The sequence below is a fragment of the Phyllostomus discolor genome, chromosome 11, assembly GCF_004126475.2.
Source record: "Phyllostomus discolor isolate MPI-MPIP mPhyDis1 chromosome 11, mPhyDis1.pri.v3, whole genome shotgun sequence".
Classification (NCBI taxonomy): Eukaryota; Metazoa; Chordata; class Mammalia; order Chiroptera; family Phyllostomidae; genus Phyllostomus; species Phyllostomus discolor.
The window spans coordinates 52,536,157-52,558,381 of record NC_040913.2 but is presented as its reverse complement, the minus strand read 5'-3'; the positions used below and the strand labels follow the sequence as shown (position 1 = coordinate 52,558,381).

Below are 22,225 nucleotides of genomic sequence, written 5' to 3'. Positions count from 1 at the left end.
CTGGAAACCATTGATCTGTTTTCTGTCCCTGTAGTTTTGCTTTTCCCAGAGTGTCATATAAATGGAATCACATGCCTATTGTTATTGGCTTCTTTCAGTTGGCATAATGCATTTGGGATTTATCCATGTTTGTACGTGTTATCAATTGTTCCTTTTTATTGTTGAGTGGTATACCATTATATGGATGTACCATATTTACTTGTGGACAGGCAGTTAGGTTGTTTCCATATTTTGGCAGTTATGAGTAATGTTGCTGTAAACATTCATGTGCAGTTTTCATTCATTAACACTAATGACCAATAAGTCAAAAGAATACCTAGAAGTAGAATTGCTGGATTGTATGGCAACTTTTAATTTCTTTTGGGTATATGCCTAGGAATAGAGTTATGGGGTCATATTGTAACCATGTTTAGCCTTTTGAGGAACTGTAGCACTGTTTTCTGATGCATCTGCACCATTTTTTATATTCCTTCCAGTAGTGAGTTGAGGGTTCCAATTTCCCCATATCCTCATTACATTTATTATCTGGCCTTTTGATTATAGCCATCCCTACTGGGTGTGAAGTGGTATTTCACTGTGGCTTGGGTTTGCATTTCTCTCATGGCTAATGATGTTGGGCATGGTTTGTTTCCTTTCTTGCTAACACTGATGTAAAACTTCCCAATTTTTCCTTCTGATTAAAAATTTTTTTGTGTGTGTGTGTTTATTTTAATCATTGTTCAAGTACAGTTTTCTCCCTTTTACTCCAAAATTTTTTTAAATTGAATTTATTTAAACCAAAAAATAAAAAACAAAACCCAGTCCATTTGTTCCCCTCTACCTGCCTCTTTCAACCACCTGTCTGTTCTCTGTATATATGTGTTTTTTTTTTTTTAGTTTAGATTCTACATATGGGAGAGATCTTATGGTATTTGTCTTACACTGACTTATTTCACTTAGTTGTAATGCCCCAAAGGTCCATTCATGTCATCACAAATGGTAGGATTTTATTTTTTTTGTTATGGCCAAATAATACTCATATATATATTTGTGTATCACAGTTTCTTTATTCCTTTATTTCTTTGTCGATGGGCATTTATTTAGGTTGCTTCCATATCTTGGCTATTGTACATAATGCTGCAGTGAACATGGAGTGCATTTTCAAATTACTGTTTTTGTTTTCTTTGAATAAAGACCCAGAAGTGGAATTGGCACATCATATGTTAATTCTGCTTTTAATTTTTGGAGGAACCTCTATACCATTTTCCATAGTGTTTTTAGCAGTTTACATTCCCAACCAAAAGTACACAAGGGTTCCCTTTTCTCCACGTCCTCAACACTTGTTTTCTTTTTGATAATAGCCATTCTAACAGATGTGTGGGGATATATCATTGTGATTTTGACTTGCATTTTCCTAATGATTAGTGATGTTGAGCATATTTTCCTGTGTCTATATGTCTTCTTTGGAAAAATGTCTATTCAGATCATCCCATTTTTTATTTGAATTGTTTGCTTTTTTGCTGTTGTTTGAGTTCTTTTTATATTTTGGATATTAGCCCTTTATCGGATATATGATTTGCAATTATTTTCCCCATTCCTTAGGTTGCTTTTTTATTTTGTGAATGGTTTCCTTTCTTGTACACAATTTTTTCACTCTCTTAGGTGTAATATAGGATTTTATTATGCTTATTTGCACTTCTACTATTAATAGTAAGTTTGAGCATCTCATAGTCTTAGCCCTTAGCATTTTCAACTTTGTTGAGTTGTTCATATTTTTTGTGAAGTTTCCATTGTATTTTCTGTTTTATAGAAGCTTTTTATACTTAGATATTTTGATACGGCTTGTAGTATGAAGTAGGATTTTATTTTTCTCCATGTAGTGGGGTAGATTTTCATCTGCTCTTTTATCAACTGTCTTTTTCCCACTCATGTACGATGGTATTATCATACCGATGTCTCATACGAGTTCCGTTCAGAAGGTATCCAGCCATGCAATATGAAAAATAGAGACATTTATTGAAGAAGATACAAGAAACATTGTACACAGGACAATGATGTCTCAGTCTCCTTCAAAAGTAGGCACTTTGGGATCTCCCACAGTTCTCCCAATCACCATTAGCTGCTCCCTCATATTTTCCCAAATCTCACTGACAGTCTTAATCTCTTTCCTTTCAAAGGTGATTTTAGTTTTGGGAAAAGGCAGAAGTTCTCAGGGTGCCAGATCTTGGGTGTAGGGGGGCTGAGTCACCTGGGTGATTTGATGTTTCTCAAAAAAACTGTGTGAGTGGACATGGTGTCATACGACGCCACCAATCACTGGTTATTACCCATAGCTTTGGCCTTCTAAATCATCCGAATGGTTTCCGCAGAGGAAGTTCAACCTGAACATAAAATGTGATGCAGATTTGTTCCTCTACTTGCTCAATCATTTTGAATGTGATGATCACACAATACACATGCTCATTCAGTAGTACTGACCATTACAGTGAAGTCATCATTGTTTATACATGTGCATTCCAGTCTACTCTCCTTCCCTGCCAAGTTACATAGATGTGGCACAAACTGTTCTCATTATATTAACAATGACTGGACCTTTTCCAAACAGACATTGTGTCTATATGTATATGTGTGCATATACACATATACACGTGTGTGGCTAGGGCTGTTTCTGGATTTTCTGTTCTTGGGCCAATATCATTCATGGTGTGTGTGTGTGTGTGTGTGTGTGTATTTTAAATTTTCACCTTGGTTTTAAATCTTAATATCTGAACGGGGTAACCCTGTTCACCTCTCCCCACAGACACACTTTTACTACTTTAAAAAAGTTTATGAAGCCTTTCAAGACCTTCCATCTTTTATATAAGGTTTAGAATGTTTCTACATTTTCTGTTTAAGATCCTACTAAAATTTAAAAATTGATTTTAAGCCTTCCCATTCTTGAACATGAATGCCTGTCTTTTTGTTTGGGTTGTTTGTGAGCTTTAATAAAGTTCAAAACTTCCCTTCATAAAGATCTTGTGGATTCATAAGTCAGTTTTTAGATAGAGTTTTTATTGATATTTTAGTGATAGGTGTTTGATTGGTAATTGCTTAGTTAAGGGAATGGTGATGATTATTTTCACATTGCATGTGATGATCTTGCTAGTTTTCTATGTATATGCTTATATCTACAAATAATGATAATTTTCTGCCTTCTCTTCCATCCTTATCACCACCTTACATTTTGACCATGACCTCTGGTAGTATGTTGCCTATGTAGTTGACTTTGCTGACCATATTTGCTTTGTCCATGACCTCTAGTGTTCTGTTGATTATATAGTGATAGGAAGGATATATTTATCTTGTTCTTGATCTTAAAGAAAATGGATCTTAAATTTTGCTTTAATAAGTGTGGTATTTGCTCTAGAGTGTGGTATACAACCTTTATTTTTTTAATTAAGGATGTTTGCTTCTATTCCTAGAGGTTTATTTATTTTTTTGTTTACTTTTAAACCAATCACAGCACATACTTTTTACTGTAGTTTTAAAGATATGTGATTTTTCTCTTTCAACTTTGGTGGAAATAGGTGGCAGTTGGCTAGATTTAAGGTGTGCTCTTTCTGACTTCTAAGAAAATTGGCATCGTAGAGTGAGGAAAGCCTTTTAGTTGATGTTGCTAAGGACACCAGAGAGTTGGCTTTATTAAGAATAAGAATTTTGCAATCCTCATCTGAGGCAGCTTCTTACATCGGTCTGCAGTTTTGCACAGTTCTCATATACCCAAAAGAGCAATAGAAGCTGATCTTGTTTTGGACAGTAGGCTGTTGGAGAGGCCCCATCAACACTTCCCTCTCTAGTATTTCCTCCCTGGCTGTTGGGTAGGAAGGATGCTGTTCAGAGAATTTTAGCTGGCAGTTCTGCATGTTGGCTTCTAAACCTCTGGGTTCCTAATGTAGAGGGCTAACCTGGCTCAAAGTGACTAAACTGAAAACACTGCAATGGCTTGTCTGTTCATTTTGAGCAAATGTTTTCAGTTTGCAGAAAGTTTTTGTGTTTGGACTTGGCAGGAAGGGACTATTTGTCTCCTTCAGAATCATTCAGATGGTGTCTGGGAGAGGCTCTGGGTGGTCATCGCTTCTGTGTATGCAGCTTGGAATGATTTCTCCCTTGGTAAGAGTCTATGAGGAGGAAGGAAGGATCCTGGGTGGCCTGGGCTACCATGGTGAACCACACAATTCTTTATGTTTTTGAACTGACTATAGTACTAAGTATTCTTCATACAATAGCTTTCAATTACACTTTGGTACTTTTTCCCTCTGCCTTTTTGGCCAGGTGGGCTTGTGGGATAATGCAACTCCAGTGTGACTTGGAGTAGAGGTTTGTGGATTGGGAGAAAGGTCTGCAGATTTGGTTTTGGGAAATAGCATAAAGGAGCAAGGGAAGAGATCTAGTTAAAAAGGAGGAAGACTGTCTTTACCCATCACTTTTCTGTTCTTTGATAGCCATTTCTGACCCCAAGCTCTAGGCCATCTGGAGACCTTCTGTTGAAGATCTAGTCCTGGCTCTGAATTAAATCAGAAGTGTGGTTACCTATTTTTGGGCCTGTGTCCTCACCTTCAAAATAATGAGATTGGACATGTTTGTCTTAAAAGTTTTTTCAGTCTCTGATTTGGCTTAGCTTGCTATTACTAAAGTATTTCTTTTTTTTTTTAGATTTTATTTATTTATTTTTAGAGAGGGAAGGGAGAGAGAGAGAGAGAGAGAGAGAGAGAAACATCAATGTGCGGTTGCTGGGGGTTCTGGCCTGCAACCCAGGAATGTACCCTGGCTGGGAATTGAACCTGGGACACTTTAGTTCCAGCCCGCGCTCAATCCACTGAGCTACGCCAGCCAGGGCTACTAAAGTATTTCTTGAGCACAGTCAGAGAAATTAGAACCATAGATTATTAGAAGAAGAAAGGAACTTGGAGGCACCTGGCCTACACTTTTTATTCTCTATATTAGAAAACCAAAGCACGGAGAAACCATTTTTTTTTCCTGGAAGTATTTGCTTCTTTAGGTTCCAGAAACCTTTCTTAGAAGCCTCACCAGACCACTTTCCTCATATTTAATTCATCAGAACCCATTGCAGACTGATGCCTTAGTTAGATCCTGGCTTGGGGGTTGGGGCCACCTCATTGGCTCCCACCAAACAGGATTTATCTCCGGAGCTGGGAGAAGGGTCCGTGGAACTTCTCCAAAGTCACAAAGTCAGGAGAGAGAGAAAGGTGGAGGTGTTGGTTGATTGGATCAACCATCAGCACCTTTGACAAGGAGTTCTGGTAGGTCTTGCCTTTGACATGCCCATTTTTTGAATGAATGCTCTATACCACCACCCTTCTGAGTAATCTGGCATCTGCTTACCTGTGAGCACACCCTGTGCCTGTGGCCGTTGGGGTCCCACTGGAAGCTTGAGCAAATTAGTCAGACAATGGATCTATAGGCTTTTAGCCCGGGGTCACCATTTCACATTTGCCTTGAATCAGAGGCTGTTGAATTTTCATTAACTTCTTGGGTAGTTCAACAGAGGAAATTCTTGCCTACCATGTATAAATGGTTTTATTTAGTTTTCGTTGCATAGGTGATGTTTACTCTGTAGCCCTTACATCTTAAATGAATGGATTTGCATTAGAATTTGTTCCAGTAGCTATGGCCTATTGTGAGAGAGATCCAGACACCTAGAAAAATCTTAACTGGGTTGTTGGGAAATTGGACTCTTGCAAATAGAGAGTTGCTTCAGCTGCCACGCAGGGTGGCCCTTGTCCCTCCAACTCCTTTGTTTATACCCAGTCTCTTCCAAGAATCATTTTGGTTTTATGGTCTTGTAGCTTTCTTTGTCAGTATGCCCCTTTTCTTGTTTTTCATCTGTGGATGGTTCTGTGGTGGCCCATAAAACAGTCTGGCTGAGATCACTTTCCTCTCCTTATAGCCAGTCCAGTTACTTATTAGCAAACTTGCTTTCTGAAGAAATGAGGTTTTCCTTACAGCTTGTGTTTGTTCTTCATCCTTGTATCATAGGGCAAGTCCTTGGTGGTAATACTGCTTTTTTTATCTGACAACTGAGAACTGTTGGGATCTGAAGGATAGAATGCTTTGGAGTTAGTTCCTGGTCATTTCAGGAGTAGGTGAAAGGTGAAGCAGTTTAGATGTTTCCCTTTTGAAAACCTACCAGACCTAAAGGTTTCATTGATCTATTTGGGAGTCTTTTGGTCCCTGTTACGCTGATTCATTTTAAAAGGAGTAAATTAATTTGTTGATACCTTTTCTTCATCCTCTTTGACTAGATATCTAAAAGATATATTGAATCAAACCTTTACAACACATTCTCCCTCATTATGAGTAGATTGTTTTTTTCCTTCTCCCTTTCTATGTGTGATGCACAGATAACTATAAAAAGAGTATTCCGATTTATTATTTGTATTACTGTGGTGGCAAGGATCAAATATCTTTAGGTATTTCTTTGCCTGAAGGAAAGAGGATTTTTTTTTTTTGTAGAAAGGAAATTGTGAGATGATACACAATAGAAATATACACAAAGAACTTTGCTAACTCTACAGTCATTTGGGAAGTATCAGTGTTTTGGCATTGGGTGGCTATTGACTTATGGCAGATTGAATTGTTAAAAACAATTTATATAATCTGTTAAGTAGACCAAGCATTGTTACATTGGATGAGGTACTTAGTTCCCTGAATTTTCATGCTTTTTGGTTGATGTAGTATGAGATTGTTTTTTGTAATTGATTATATGTTTTGATCAGCTCTAATGACTTTTCCTTGTATTTATCAGTGGAATCAGTGGAGATAGGTCAATGGCCAGGTTGATTATAGACCAATGTTTACAGGAGTTAATGACTTATATTTTTCATTTACGTAGAAGCCTTTTTTACTTGCTTCTAACCAAGGCTGGTTGGTATAGGATGGCACATGGATTTTGGAGTTGTCATGGGTCATGTATTTTAAACTGGTGTGATGAGTTGGCTTGTGCTGAAATGTTTGGTAGAAGGCATTGGTTCTTTAAAAGTAATAATTGATTTATTCCTCTTCTTTGGGAAGGAAATGCTATTACGCTGACCTTCTGCCCTGAGGTTTAGCATGAGGCTTCCTGCCTTTGTCTTGTCTCTTTTATACCTAGGTAGTCCTATATTTCTGGATGCTTTCTTTTTGAAAGTTAAGATTCATTCAGAAGTCTTTCAGACTTGTCCCTAAAAGAAAGGGCATAAATATGCCAAATGCAAAACCACAATGATTTCTTTGATTTCAGGGACCTTTGGGCCAGCTTGCAGTAAGAACTTGCCTTTAGAAGATCCTTTGGTTCCCATCAATGTCTCCCTCTCCTCAAAGGGATGGCAGTCCAATGGACAGTGGGCACATGACCCTGACATCGACAGACTTCCACAGAGGTAAGCTGCTCTGTCAGTGTCATCCAGACAGATATGCATCTTCCTCATCAGTCCCGAGCCCTGCCTCCATCCATACCTTGTGCACATGAGGTCAAAGAACCTGAGGCTTTTTCTCTTGTTTCCAGCCAAGGCTAGGGTTCTGGCTCATCAGATAACAAATATCCCTTCTTCCTTGGGGCTTAGGAATGAGTGCAGTGAAAGATTTTTGTGGCAGCTTTCTTCTGGTTGAGATCGTGGTCTTGAACTTATTTATGGTCAATCCTTTATGGCTTTGTGTCTGTCTATCATTGCACATTGAGCTTAATTCTGGCCACTGGTGGCATTTGGGGTTAAGTTGCAAAGAGTTTCTTTCCCTTCTCACTTGTATTAGGAGATAAACTATGGATGGATTTGCTTTAATTACTGTGGTGGGTACCCCTGCCTGAGTCTGATGCTAATGTGCTTGAATTTTAGAGACCAAGCTCTGGACTTTTTAGAAGGTATTGCTCTAGATCTTGAGCTAGGGAACACATACTAGACCAGAATCATCTCTCTAGAAAGTGGATTGTGACCCTGGAGAAGCTTATTGTTGGCAGAGATTCTGTTTCCTTCTACTATATTGCTTTATTCTTAAATATATATATATATATCAGAAATTAATGTTTCCTAGCATATTTTAGATGTTTAAATTGTGTTAAAAATTTATCCTCTTTTCAATATTGTAACCTAAACTTGTAATTAAAACAAAAACAATTGAAACAACAAAAATATGCTTGGAAACACTAATTTGTTCTGATTGATATATATCTCTTATATCTCTATATCTGTGTCTATATCTATCTCTATATATGTATCTTTAAGAATAAAGCAATACAGTAGAAGGAAACAATCTCTGTCCAGAGTTGGAATCCACTTTCTAGAGAGATGATTCTGGTCTAATATGCCTTCCCTAGGTCAAGATCAAGAGCAATACTTTCTAAAATTTTGCTTTAATGACAAGCTTAGGTTACAATATTGAAAAGAGAAGAAATTTTAACTTATTTCCTTGGGAAAATCCCTGGGAGTGAACCTTTACTTCTACTGTTTTAATGTAAAACTTCAGGAGTTTAAGAATGGCTGCTAAAATTGATTTTAACCAAGTATGATCTTTTTAAATTTAGTAGAGGTCACATTTGCCTTTTTGACACTAATGAGGAGAGTGAGTGTGTTTGGGTATTGCAAGACTCAGGAGCTATTGGTTTAAGAAGTCACAGTGGTTTTTTGCAAGGCTCTCTTCCACAGAGTATGAGATGGGTTACCAGAGAGACTGTGGTGCTTGCTGCCTGTTGTCTTCGGTTGGTGAGATTACTCTTTTAGTAACCTCACTGTGAACATTTCTTTACAACAAGTTGAATGCATTTTTAAAAAAGGGAAAATGTTCATTGTTAACTTTTTTTTTTTTTGCCTTTTTTTTCTAACCCACTAAGATCATCTTTATGACTATTGTCAGGATCTCCTTTCTGAGCTCATAGGCACACTTAGCAGCTGTGCTCCTGTAAGGCTCTGGCTACTGTAGAATGTATTAGGAAGATTATCTCCTGGTTTTTACATGTTCTTTTATTTTTCAGGTCTCTTACTATGGTGTTTACTTTCTAAGAGGCACATTAAGCCATGTGTGATCCCTTGCTTGTTCTTTTATGGACTATGTGAACAAGGAGGCAGCGGCTCTAATGGAAGGTAGCCACAGTGAACTTCCATGGGATAGCAGGTGTTTATGAAAAGGTTATTAAGTGAATTTAATTCTAGCTTCACATCTTGGTTTAGTAATGTACTAAGTTTGATACTGCCTTTTCTGGTTTTGATCATGTTTCTTTTTCCATTTTATAATTGAGAAATTAGAACTGGTCCACTGGAGTAGCTATCAGTAAGAGGGACATGTTCTTAGTCTCTGCCTTTTTGCTTTCTTCTTTGAGCAAATAATTATTGGGTCCCTTAAACCTACACTGGAAAATCAAGTGTGCAGAGTTGTGTCCATCTTTAACTTGTTTTTAAAAATTGAATCTCTTATTTGGTAAATTGGGATCTCTTATCTGGTTTAGGACTGGAGCCCATAGAACACATTTAACTACTGAGGAAAACATGCTGGGAAAGTATTTCCAATATGCTCAACATGAGGTATGTGAGCCCTTAATTACCTGGGATCTGAAGTGTCGTCCCCCACAGGTAATTCTCACAATATTTGCTTTTAAAAAATTGTTAACGGGATTTCACGTATGTGAAGAAAGTACTTGGGATTACCAGTGCCCCCATCTCCCTCCAATAGTGTGTTACAGCTGTGTTGAAATCATTTCTGTGTGTCTGAAGGTCATACTCTCTCTTGATCCTAAGACCCAGTTTCTAGGGCTCTAAGACTTGGCAGCAGGTCCATATCTTCTTCCTTGCTATCATTCATGGCTCCCTGATTCCTGAGCTTTTAGAGCCCTGCTGCTCAGCCTTGGGACAGGAATGCAGGTGTGGGCCTTGTATGCATAACTTCTTTGGTGTAGTGAGGGAAAGAGACAAAGCAAACACACACACAACAAACAATAAACAAACGGTAGTCATTACCTGAATAAGTACTCTGGCAGGCCACAGAGTTGTGCTTGGAGAACAGGAGGTAGCACCCATCCAGGACAGGATGGGGGAGGTTAGGGTGAGGGCAGAATAACACGAATGCAGGACTCTTGGATTCTTTTCTTGGAGTTGCTCTAGCACTGACTTAGGAGTAGAAAGCCAAGAGAGCAGTTCAAAGAAAATAGCCTTGATTGGTGTTGGAAACTCTGGGAGAAGCCTGGGTAACAGATTAAGGAAGTGGGGGAAATTTAAGAGATAGCTGCAAGGACCCTGGCTGTTGTGGCTCTGGATTGAGTGCAGGCCTGCTAACCAAAGGGTCACTGGTTCAATTCCCAGTCAGGGCATATGCCTGGGTTGTGGGCCAGGTCCCTAGTAGGAGGCACATAAGAGGCAACCACACATTGATGTTTTTCTCCCTTTTTCTCCCTTCCCCTCTCTCTAAAAATAAATAAATAAAATCTTTTAAAAAAAACTTTAAAAGAAAGAGAGATATCAGGGAAATTTCTTAATAAAGACACTGAACTGAAGGAAGAAGAAAGGAAAGCCAAACTGGAACTTTGGGCCATGTAAGGAAGCTGTTGTTTAGGTGGTTGCTTATTGTACTTGTCCCACCATAGGAGTTGTACATGAGTGTTGTTCAGTGTCAGATAACTTTAGTTTGAATTGTATTTGATCACACCAGGCAATACTAAACATGCACCCAATTTTCATAGTTTATTACACAGCATGGTTTTCTGTTCCTAAATTTTAAAAAAAGGAATTTCACTTGAAAAGTTTTTCCTCTAAAAGTTTGACACAGGTGAGTGTCAGTCTGTTTGCTGTCCCATTTCCCTACTTGCCTCTCTTGGCTATTCCTGGTAACAACCCCCTGGCCATGCTCTCCCTGGCTGTGTCTGTGTACAGCCTCACTGATCCCAGGAAATGAGAGCAAGTAGTGTGCAGATTCTGTGTGGCTCTAGCCTGGGGTTGCTCTGTTCTTGGCAGACCACGTAGGCCTGGGAGGCTGTGCAAGTGAACCCGAATTCAGATCCTGAAAACAGAAATGTTTTTAGTCACTTCAGTGAATTAGAGGCTCAGGAGTTTCAAATCACACATAACAGGTGTGAATAATGTTAATCATTTATAATGATATAAATATTGTTAAAACCCTCTGTTATGGTTTCTTTTTTTCTTGTATTCTCATTTCAAAGTTTAAGCAGTAACTTGAATGACCAAGTGGTTTTTGGAAAGACGATGTGTTGGCTAGCTTGACATGGATATACCTGATTTACTCATATGTAATAAAAGGTGTGGGCACTTGAGAATATTGAGGTGTGTGACTTTTGACTTTCAAAGTCTAGACGTGTAATTTAAAAAATGTGTCCCCTATTGTTCTCATGAGTCTCTTGAATAATGAAATTTGCTACTAATATCATTTGTACTGTATTATGTCAGGCCTACCCAACCTTTGCATGCTGAATCTCATTACAGGCACATAATTGGGCTCTTTGGTGGTGGTGGGATGGATGGGGAGGGCATGGAGTGGGGTGAGGTGTGAGAGGAGATAATGAAGGGTTTCTGACTGGTGAGCTGATGGACAACTTCTAGCTGACGGATAGCTCTCTAGGTAGGTTTGAGCGGGCTTTTCTGGAGACTCCCATTCGTGGAGATACTAGTAGGTGCTACCTGATAAAATTCTGGATGTGTTTGGTGTAGCAGGTTTTTATTGTATTCTCAGAGTGTTTGAGACTCTTTAAGGGAGGTAAATATGCAGCATTTCCTGATTGTATTTTATTTTGGGACCCTCCATTCTGCCTCTCTTTTTTAATGTAAATTTCATTCATTCTATACCAAGTCCCTGGCAGATCTCTTTTGAAATAGTTCTTTAGTCAACATGCTTGGGAAGATTACCCTTAGGAAACGCCACATGGTTAAGAACCTAGTAAATCTGGAGATGTCAAGTTAGCTGTAAGTAATAGCTTTCTTCTGGTCTCCTGCTATTTTGCTATCTTTTGAAAAACGTTTCTTAAAATGTTGGTATTTTAAAAACTGGATGAATTAACAAAGACCATGAAGGAGTAAATAAAAGATAACTACTGAAGTAGCATGTTAATGTTTTACGCAGTTTTATTTTTCAGTGAATGATTTTCTGAGTGATATTGTGGAAATTGAGAAAACAAAGTGTAAAATATTTGGGCACATTCTGTTTCTTAGGAAACTAATGTTACATAAAATCATGAGCTGAAACCTACAGTAGGTTACAATTTTAATGAACAGAAATTTTTCAGGGATTGAGAGGGTTCTGATTAATACCATATTACCCTAAAATCTTTTCGTCTGTTTTTCTTAAAATCTTCCTAAGGATATAGGTAAGATTTCCTCTGCCTCAGATGAGTGTGGTTTCACTTTTTGTTTTATTTAACAAGTGAACATTTGAATGTTAATAAGTTACTTTGTTGGCTTCGTGGAGTGCAGCAGTAGGCAGAGCAGTGATGACCCTTGCCCCCCTGTCTGGGGAACGTGATTGCCTTTCTCTGATCAGAATTTCTAGTGTGTCTGTTCGCCATTCTTTACTTCGATTACTGTTGGTGGTCAGCTTGTTCTTCTTGCTTGTGTTTTTGCATGCTCATCTAGGCTGATCTTTTAACTACTGCCCGACCTTCCAAATTTTAGCTCCAGATTGGGACCTTCTCTAAACCATAGATCCAATTATGGAAGCATCTGCCAGACAGCTCTCCTGAGAACTTCACAATCAACATACCCAAAGCAGTGAAATCTCTGATTGATGAGCTGGGTCTCCATAAGTCAAAAGTTCCCATTACAAAGGGATTGATTAGAAGGTGCTTATTTACTCCAGAGGTAGTAACTGAAAACAAGGACACATGGGGCTTTGAAAACTGCATATGCACTGTGCCACCCCTGAGCTGGGATCTCAAGGCAGTGGACCTGGTAATGTTTATGAGTGACCTGATTTAAATTCCTTGATGACGAATCTGTCTTAGGCCATGCATTGAGGTACCTTAGAATTGTGTTAGTGGTTTGTAAGAGTGAGCCTGTGGAGGCCTTTATTTAAAGCTACTTTCTGAGGAGCCATTTTGAGGGCCCTCATGGAATCAACCAATGGTCTGTAGAAGACAATCTGGAGGCAGCTACTAGAACATTCTTTACAAGCTGCTGTCTAGGATGGATGTCTTAGTGCTCCTTACACCCTGCTTTCCCACTCCTTTCTGTAGAGTTGCTCCTGTGCTCCTCAGGTGGGAAGTACAGGCAGGTGACCCCTCCTGTCCCTTTGAGGGAGAGGCAATGTGATAGCCCTACAGGCTGTTTCACAACACCTACCAGGCAGGGGGCTGGGGCTGCTGGGTACTTCCTGAGGTTATTCTCAGCTTTCCACCTCTGTGTAGCTTGTTCCCCTTGCTTTTTCTTGCTGGTGTAATTGAGGAATGGAGATTACCTGTCCTTCTTGGGTCCATTGTAGTGCCAGTTTCTCTACATATCTTGTTATCCACTCAACCTGCACTCTAGGGATGAGAGGAAAAAGCCTTCTTTTCTCCAAGTGAAAGATGAGGGCCAGGGTTTGGGTGGTCTGCAGAATTTAGGGGCAGAGGTCAGCAGGGACCTAGCTGTTTTGTAGGCAGAGTGGTCTTTGTGAGCTTTGCAGCAGGACCCCCACCCATATATCTGGAGCACTTAATTCAGTTAAGTTACTCAAAGACCATGGCACATAATTTGAGGTGTATAGTGTGAGACTGGGAAAAATGGGTTTTAGCCTCCATAAATTTGTGGGGTATCATCACTGTTTTTGTGGCATGGAAAGTAAAATAAATGGGCAGAGAACATTTGGCATTTTACTTTCATTGATTGGGCAGGTGTGGGAAAAAGGATTTTGTTGACAGTCCTCAAAGTGGGAGACCACAAAGCAATACATAAAAACACATGGTGGATCTATCTCTGGCAGGTGCTGTAGGGGCTGCAGTGGTCAGGGAATCTCCCAGAAGGTGGCTATGAGCAGAGAAACCTGTGGAAGGAAGGCAGGAAGCAGACTGGCTGTTGGGAGGGAGAGCGCTGTAGGCTGAGGCGATGGTGAGGAGCAGGGCTGGGAGGTAAGGAATGCTTCCACACCTGACCTGCTTGCTTCCCTGGCCTGTACCAGAATTTGGTGGAGTTAGGAGTTGTCTGGAATATGCCTGTTGCTTCTAGAAATGCTTCACTAAACTTGTTAGACTCTTAAGTATATTAAAACTTGGAAGGGAGACTGGAATGTGAGACAGGAAATATGATTTGTCCATATTATCATCTGTCTTGTAATTCTTTTGGGGTGTGTGTGTTTTAAGGTTTCTGGCTTATTTTGATTTCAAGGTTACTTTCAAATAGCTGTCTTGTTTCCATGCTTCTTATTTCTGTTTTCTCTATGCATTGGCTTTAGTTAATCTCCTTTACTCTCTAAAGGAAATGGGTTTTGGGTTTATGATTCTATTTAAGGACTTGAATATATTGTAGTAAGTAGAGTCCCTGAAAAGAAGAAGTTTATGCACACTTTAATAAACATGATCAGATGCACAGCTATTTGAAACCTCCTTTGAGTGGTAATTTCCCAGATGTTTAGATTGGGTTTTTTATTTTGTGGAGGAGGAGTTAAAACATTCTTTAAGAAGGACAAAACTATTGATCCTACATCCAGAGGAGACTACTGATGATGACCCAGGGCAGAGCCCATCTGATAGATGCTGACTTGTTTTAGTCATTGGTTTCTGGTCATGCAGACAACTGGCAGCAACAGCCTGTTGCTGGTCCTGCAGCACTGCTAGGATAGCTTTTCCTTTGCACAGTAGAGTAGCCTCATGTCTTCTGTCTGACATGGCAGTGCAGACTTTTTTTCCATGAGAATTTCCTTTCTCTGAGCAATAAACAAAAGTAAACAAAAGCTTTATGCTTGTGACTTAAGCAAGGATTTTAACCATGATCTCTTCCACTTTTGCTGCCTTGTCAAGGCTTAGAGCTCATACTTGTTGATTGCAGATTAGAGAGAGGATGTCTTCAGGGCTTGAGATTGTGGTTGCTGTCCCTTGGCTAGCAGAGTCATCATTTCCCTGTATTAAAATAGGTGCTTATCTGTGCAGTCACTCAGCCAAAGGGTTCTTGGTTGGAACAACAGAACTTCCTTCCTCTTCCACATGCATGCACGCACACAGTGGCGCAGTGCCCTCTAAGTCTTCCTCTACCATTTGGAAGTCATCTGCTGCATTCCCCATTGGCCTGAACAGCTGCAACTTCTGGGAGAGGGAGAAGTGCATCTGCTTTCTTGGGGAGTGATTTTTACTATGTAAGAATCTGTCCTTAATGTTTCTGGGAAAAATAGAAAAGATACATGGAACCCATGGTATCAGAGACGACAGGGTGATTGTGGGTAAAAGCGGAACCACTTAACTTTTTTTGAGGGTGGACTAAACAAATCTGCAAGTAGATCTTGCTTTGAAATCACATGGGAATACATTTCATTTTGCAGTCAGTCATGGGAAAAATTGTAGGCCCATGCCAAAGATAAGATAAAAGATCTGCTTTGAAATGCTTCTGAAGATGGGGACTGCGTATTCCTTTCTGTCTCATGAGCATGCTGTCCTAGTATAATTGAAAATTCCTGAAGATGTTACCTTTTTCTACCCAGAAAGTTGAATGAATTAAAATTTCAGTTAGGCTAAATATTTTACTTCAGAAAGGAACTCAACTCTGTTTTCTGGCTGTTATGTAGTTTAAATTATGTATTAATTTTATTTCTGGGTCTATTTTTCTCAATGTATTGTACATGTTCTATAAATTTAAACCTCTATCTGCAGTAGCCAAGTATAGCTGATATATTATTTTTTATTTTAGAGAGAGGGTAAGGGAGGGAGGAAGAGAGGGAGAGAAACATCAGTGTGAGAGAGAAACATTGACTGGTTGTCTTCTGTGTGCACCCTGACCAGGGACTGAACTTGCAACCCAGGCATGCACCCCAACTGGGATTGAACTGTCCACCTTTTGGTTTGCTGGATGATGCCCAACCAACTGAGCTATACCAGCTGGGGGCACTCAGCTGATATATTTAGATAAAATAACTAATTATGCCAAATGCTTTTTTCCCCCTAAAACTTTCGTATTTGAGTAAATTTCTAAAAAATGGTATTATATATGACATCACAAATCTTAACCTAGATTATGTAATGAGCTGGTTGGTATGTATTTAAAGAATACTGATTTCCAGTGAGGTGAACAGACTTTCTTTTGTCCCATGGTATATGTAGCACAGCATGCATGACTTTTGAGGCATTGTGGTAAATGAAAACATGTGTTTAAAAATCAGAAGATTGGGCTGCTAGAACCAAGCTCCTTTATTGACTCCTGTGAGCAGTTATATGTTGTCATGATTATTGCTGACTGGCCATGGTTTGCTGGGTGTTAGAGCAGTTAGGCTCCTGTTTTGTAGGTGTCTGCAAGAAGTGATATGGATTTTTACAGTGGAGTTGTGAGCACATGTTTGCTCACCATCTTTGGGCTATGAGTCTTCTGTTGTTTGACCTTTGAGCCCCAGGTTTGCCTCAGTTGAGGGAGTTACTGAGTGAAAGTGGGGTTTGGCTGCCCACTGCCACCCATAGTTAAATTCTAGAGGCAGAGGTTTGGTGAGAAAAGGAAAGAGGTCTTTTATTCAGTCTGGGAGGATGGCAGGCTCCTGCTTCAGAGCTATCCCCTCCAGAAAACTCTGCCACCCTCTGCCAGACCAATCCCAAGCTGCAGCCAGAGTTCCTTCTTCCATTAAAAATACCATCTTGCGTCCTGGCTGGCGTAGCTCAGTGGATTGAGCATGGGCTGTGAACCAAAGTGTCGCAGGTTCGATTCCCAGCCAGGGTACATGCCTGGGTTGCAGGCCATGACCCCCAGCAACCGCACATTGATGTTTCTCTCTCTCTCTCTATCTCCCTCCCTTCCCTCTCTAAAAATAAATAAAATCTTTAAAAAAAATACCATCTTGCCCTGGCTGGTGTAGCTCAGTGGATTGAGCGTGGGCTGCGAACCAAAGCATCGCAGGTTCAGTTCCCAGTCAGGGCACATGCCTGGGTTGCAGGCCATGGCCCCCAGCAACTGCACATTGATGTTTCTCTCTCTCTCTCCCTCTCTCTCTCTCTCTCTTTCTCCTTCCCTTTCCTCTCTAAAAAATAAATAAATAAAATCTTTTAAAAAATACTGTCTTTGGGAATTTCAGGTGACCTCTGAGTTGCCCTTTAAGCAGCTTAGCTTCTCTCCCTGCCATTCTTGGGCCTCAGGCTTCCTTCTTTTTAGAGTTGCCATTTGCCATGCAGCTTCCAGGGCGAGTTCATCCTACAAAGCACTGGCCTGAATGTCCTGGTGGTGGGACCAAGAGAGCCTGTGTCTCTCCCTTTGGTTTATATAAGCTGCCCATGTGGAGTGTGTGCTCCAACTTCCATGTCCTTCGGTAGGGCCTCTCCCAACCAATCCTGTCATCCCAGACTGGACTGACAAGTGTTCACCAGACTGGAAGGGAGTAGGAGCTTTTCCCTTAGCCAGTCACCCTCAGTAGCCTGGAGCATGCTCAGTGCAATGACTTCCTCCTGCACTATGGTGCCCTGGGGTGGGGTGGTGGGTGTTCCAGGCAATGCAGCACTACCCCAGCGGGCCCTGCTTTCTGCTTTTACTTTTACTGTAGTCACGGGCCACAATACCAGCACTGGACAGGTATCAAGGACACCTTGGGATTTGCATGTCTGATTATAAATTGAGAACATGTGCACATATCTGACTGTAGAATACACCTGTGCAGAAAATAAACATTAGCAAAGCGACCAGAACTTTGGAAGAGAAGCAGAGGGTTCAAGTAGCAGAAGCATTTCCTCAGTACAGTCAAGCATTGAGCAGTTGCACATATTAAAAAAGTCCCTCCAGTAGCTATTTACCTTTAGGCCAAACTCTACATATGGCAGTAATAGTATAGACATTAATTTGCCACCCATGCATTTGAAACGCATCATTTGTGTTTTGTGAATCTACCAATTTCATAAATTGTCTGATGATACTAAAGGCACCTCTTTAAAAATCTGTAAAACACAATGAAGTCTTTATTCTTCATCCCTCAGCCACAGCCACCCTCTGACTTGGTCTTGTCTGATCTTTTTAGGCTGGGTTTTTATCAAAGAATTAATGCTGAGTTCTCTATAATTACTTGGTTTTATGGTTTTTGTGATTGATATTTCTGACATATGTTGCATAAAGACCACTGAGATCTTCACCTAGCAGCAGATAATCTTGTAATTACTAAACTGTTCACTGTTGCAGAAAGAACACATCATTAGCTTCACAGCAAGGTTTGTGGCATAGAACTTGTTTGATATAGCAGTTTGTAATCATTGGCTGATGTTTTGTCTTAAAGAAAATGCTTCCCTTTTTCCCAGGGTACTTTTTTCATGCTTCTCTTTTTTACTTCTTTCCCCTTAGATTTAGATTATTTGTGAGCGTATTTTTCTGATAACCTTGTAAGTGTCCTTAAATTTAAGCAGCTTTTTTATTCATCTAAATATGTATGAGCACTCAGCACAGAAACTTCCCTTTAATAGATTTATTACTGTGTTGTGTCAAATTTGTGTTGATGGAAGAGAGAGGAACACCCCTACCCACTGGGGAGACTTAATTACTATTGGGTTGGCCAAAAAGTTTGTTCAGTTTTCCTATAAACTGGCTCTAGTAGCACTTAGTTACCTTTAACTTTATTTGAAACGATTTTGTTAGGTTGTATTAGGATAGTTGTCATATTGGTGTGCATTTAAAACAAACTTCTCAAAATTGGTGAATTTTTGTGTAATCATTTTAATATTGAAGGTAGAAGAAAATAAGCAACATTTTTGGCATATTCTTTATTATTTCAAGAAAGGTAAAATGCAACTGAAACACATAAAAAAAGATTTATGCAGTGTGTAGAGAGGTGCTGTGACTGATGGAACATGTTGAGTGTTTTGCCAAGTTTTGTGCTTCGGGATTTCTTGCCGGACGATCTATGGTAGGGTAGACCAGTTGAAGTTGATAGTGATCATGTGGAGACATTAAGAATAGTCAATATGCGGGAGATAGCCAACTTACTCAGAATGTCCAAATCAATAATGTTTTGGTGAAAGTCAAAAAATGTTGTGTCTTTTATTTTATGGAAAAATCTTAACTGGACTTTTTGGCCAGCGCAATAAAATATGTAAACAGTACATACAGTTATATGGCAGCCTCTACCAGAAGAGACAGTCTTTCGACTTAAGTCCTAAGAAGAGCTTTTTAGGGAATGCCCGGTGTTCTTTCCAATTTGTTAAAAGACATTAGGACAGGAATTCTTAAACTTGGGATGATTGACTGGGATCCTCAAATTACAGGCAAACACTTTATAGTTTTCAGGCAGTCATAGTAGAGTTGATTTCTAAAAAGAAACTCATGAAACAGTTAAATATTAAGAACAGTAATTAAGTTACATTAGAATGTATTTTCCACACTGGAATTCTATAGAAATTGCTTAGAGTCTATGGTTTTTGTTATTGTAATTCTTGTTTAGGTTTCTGACTCTGTCAGAATAACTGGTTTTGACTCTCGGCTGGTATCCTTCCTTTCCCTTGTCTAGGTATCTTAATTTGTAAAATGGAAAAGACAGATTACCTAAGTAGACAGGATAATTGAATCAGATGAACAATTCTCTATGAAGGTATTTAGTAATCTGTGGAGTGTTGTTGCCTTGCACTAATGTAAAATGATGGTGGGGATCCCACCTACCTCAGTAAGAGGAAGACACTAGAAATTCTGGAGCTGTTTCTTTTCCTAAAGGAGCCTATGGTCACCCATTATGAAGGAGAATGTGGCCATCCCTAGTACTGTGGAGGACTTGGCCCTCCCTTCCTTGAATGAATGTTCTCTCCGGACACTGGTTCACAGCTGAGTCGGACCCATTGGTCAGAGGGGATGGAATATGCCCCTGGAAGACAACAATTCCCCCTGCAAAAAACCAAGAGTTGACTTCTCTCCCTGTCATTTTAGGTTTCTGCATAGTCAGGGCTATCTGTTTGTTATGGAGTAGAGCAGATACAGAGGTGAGTTCAAGCCTCCTGAAAGCAGACCAGGCTGTGCTGGTCTGAGCAAATCCTGAGAGTTGGTAGGGGTAGGGCAAGTGATATTGAAAAATCAAATGAAAAAATGTATGCATACAGAGACTCTCACACCTAACATTCATTTCCCAAAGCATCCTTTTCTTCTCTAGAAATAATCCTCTTTGGGCCCAGGCAGTGCTGCATCCCTGTACATAGAAATGCACTGGTTGCCTTAGTACCATTTCTCTTCCTAGGAGTTGTGTTCATTCCTTAGTAGGAACCTTCTCCACCTCTTCTGGAGTTTTCCCACAAGTAAGTATTATGTTGTGATGTCATGAAAAGTCCTGTGTGTAAGGCTAGTTGCTAGAATAATCTGTTCTTTCAAGATTCAGAATTTTTCAAGGACAAAAATCATTTGAACTTCTTGCTGTCTGTTCATTCTTGTGTGTGTGTGTGTTTGTGTATTCAGAGGAGGTTTGTGTGTGTGTGTGTGTGTGTGTATTCAGAGGAGGTTTATTGATCAGTTTCCCTAATCCACCTTTTTCTGCCTGTAGTTCTTACTCTTTTTTAAGTAAATTTTAATTTATAAGTTATAAAGAAATTATGTTTCATTCTGGATTTTTAAATTTACTGTCATAAAATATTATGATCTGTTTGCATTTAAAATTTTTTCCTCTGTAATATTCTTTTTTAAGTGTTATATTAATGTGTTTGCTATTTTTTCTTGATTACAGTAACTGGATGTTATCTATTACTTGAAAAATTTTTCTTCTAACATTTTCTACTAATTATGCACATATCTTTATTAATTCTTCTCTTTGCTTTCCTTAAGTTGATTTCTTAGGTTTCTGTCTGCCTTTTTTCCTTTTGGATTGAGCACTCAAATATTTTTCTTTGTTGGCTTGGTAATAGAAGTACATAATGGTGTAAGTTTCCCTTAGAATAAATCTTCAGGTCTTTTGTGTAGTTTTGGTGTATGTAGTACTTCCAACAGTATTTTTAGCTAATGTGTAGTGCTGGGTTTTTGTTGTTGTTGTTTGTTTGTTTGTTTTGTTTGAGCTAAAAATTTGATCCAGTAATTTTCAATTAATTTGTTTCTATTTGTGCTGTTTCAGGTTTTGTTGTAAAACCTGTCCTTAGTTGATATTTGTGTATACTGGCCTTTCTCCCATTTCGTACTTGTTTCCAGCACTGGAAGACTTTCCTTGCCTTGCAGTGCTGGTGTCCTCCTATTAGGGCCACTGAGAGAGGAAAGACTGGGGTTTCTTTTTCCTACCCTTTTACTTATCATTGGGAACCCCCCTCCCCCCAGTGATCATATCTTTAATGGGCTGAATGATTGCTCAGGTTTACTTTGGGGTGAGCAGAGAAAGGATGTGTGAATGGAGTGAGAGGTGGTAAGGCTGAGTAAAGACTTCAGGACCTGTTGCATTCTAGGATCTGGCAAGTTATTGTATTCTTTGTACTCCTTTTCTAGAGCATGGGCCTACTACAACTGAAAGATAGGAATGTGGTGAGCACTGGTGGAAATAATGTGTGTATGGCATCTCATACTGTGCCTAACATATAAAAGGTGCACAACACCTACTTCTCTCTTGCTGCGGCCAGGCAAATTACAGCTTTCTGTGGAGCAGTCTGCTCCTTCTACATCTGTCCTAGGATGCTTCATAGCACTCATTTCTTCCAAAGAACTACCTTATGCTGGGTCCCTATTTTTCTTCTTTACTCCAAGCAGCCTCTTAAGACAATGTTGATAGAAATGATTTTCTACAAGAATTCCTTTTTTATGTTGTTATTGTTGTTTTAATGTAAAAGCTTCTTCCCTACCAGAGAGTATTAGAGATAGACAACTGCTGTGTAATCCTGAGTTGGGGGATGGAGGAAAGAAAGTGAGAGAGTTAGCCTCCTTCCTACCACAATGCCCAGTATTAGGTTGGTTAGTTTTGATAATGATTACTTGGGGGAACTGAAGCCTCCCCCAAGTGAAAGTTTTGGCCCTGAATATTACCAGACAGCATTGTTATTCTTCCACCCCCTTCAGAATGTGGTTGAGAACTAGGGTAGCCAGTGGGGAAAGTGACTCACAGAGATTTAATGTTCTCATGTGCTTATGGGGCCATCTTATTAACTAAAGATCAGTAAAATGATAGAGACTGACCTTAATTTACCTGGGGT

At 39.5% G+C, this 22,225-nt stretch overlaps 1 protein-coding gene across 5 annotated transcripts in view; it reads left to right on the top strand.

Moving 5' to 3' along the window:
- The window catches only part of STK24 (serine/threonine kinase 24), a 126,234-nt gene that overhangs the window by 63,859 nt on the left and 40,150 nt on the right, over nucleotides 1–22,225 (top strand). Inside the window, exons 2-3 of one of the 5 annotated variants that reach the window (XM_036011392.1) lie at nucleotides 7,259–7,397; nucleotides 9,455–9,530. The exons of 3 other annotated variants lie outside the window; for them this stretch is intronic. In XM_036011392.1, the coding sequence (XP_035867285.1) occupies nucleotides 9,495–9,530 (36 nt within the window). In that variant the 5' untranslated portion in view covers nucleotides 7,259–7,397; nucleotides 9,455–9,494. Of the gene's footprint in view, nucleotides 1–7,258; nucleotides 7,398–9,454; nucleotides 9,531–19,852; nucleotides 20,054–22,225 lie in introns of those variants that run through there. One more of the 5 variants, XM_036011389.1, reaches the window with a different exon arrangement.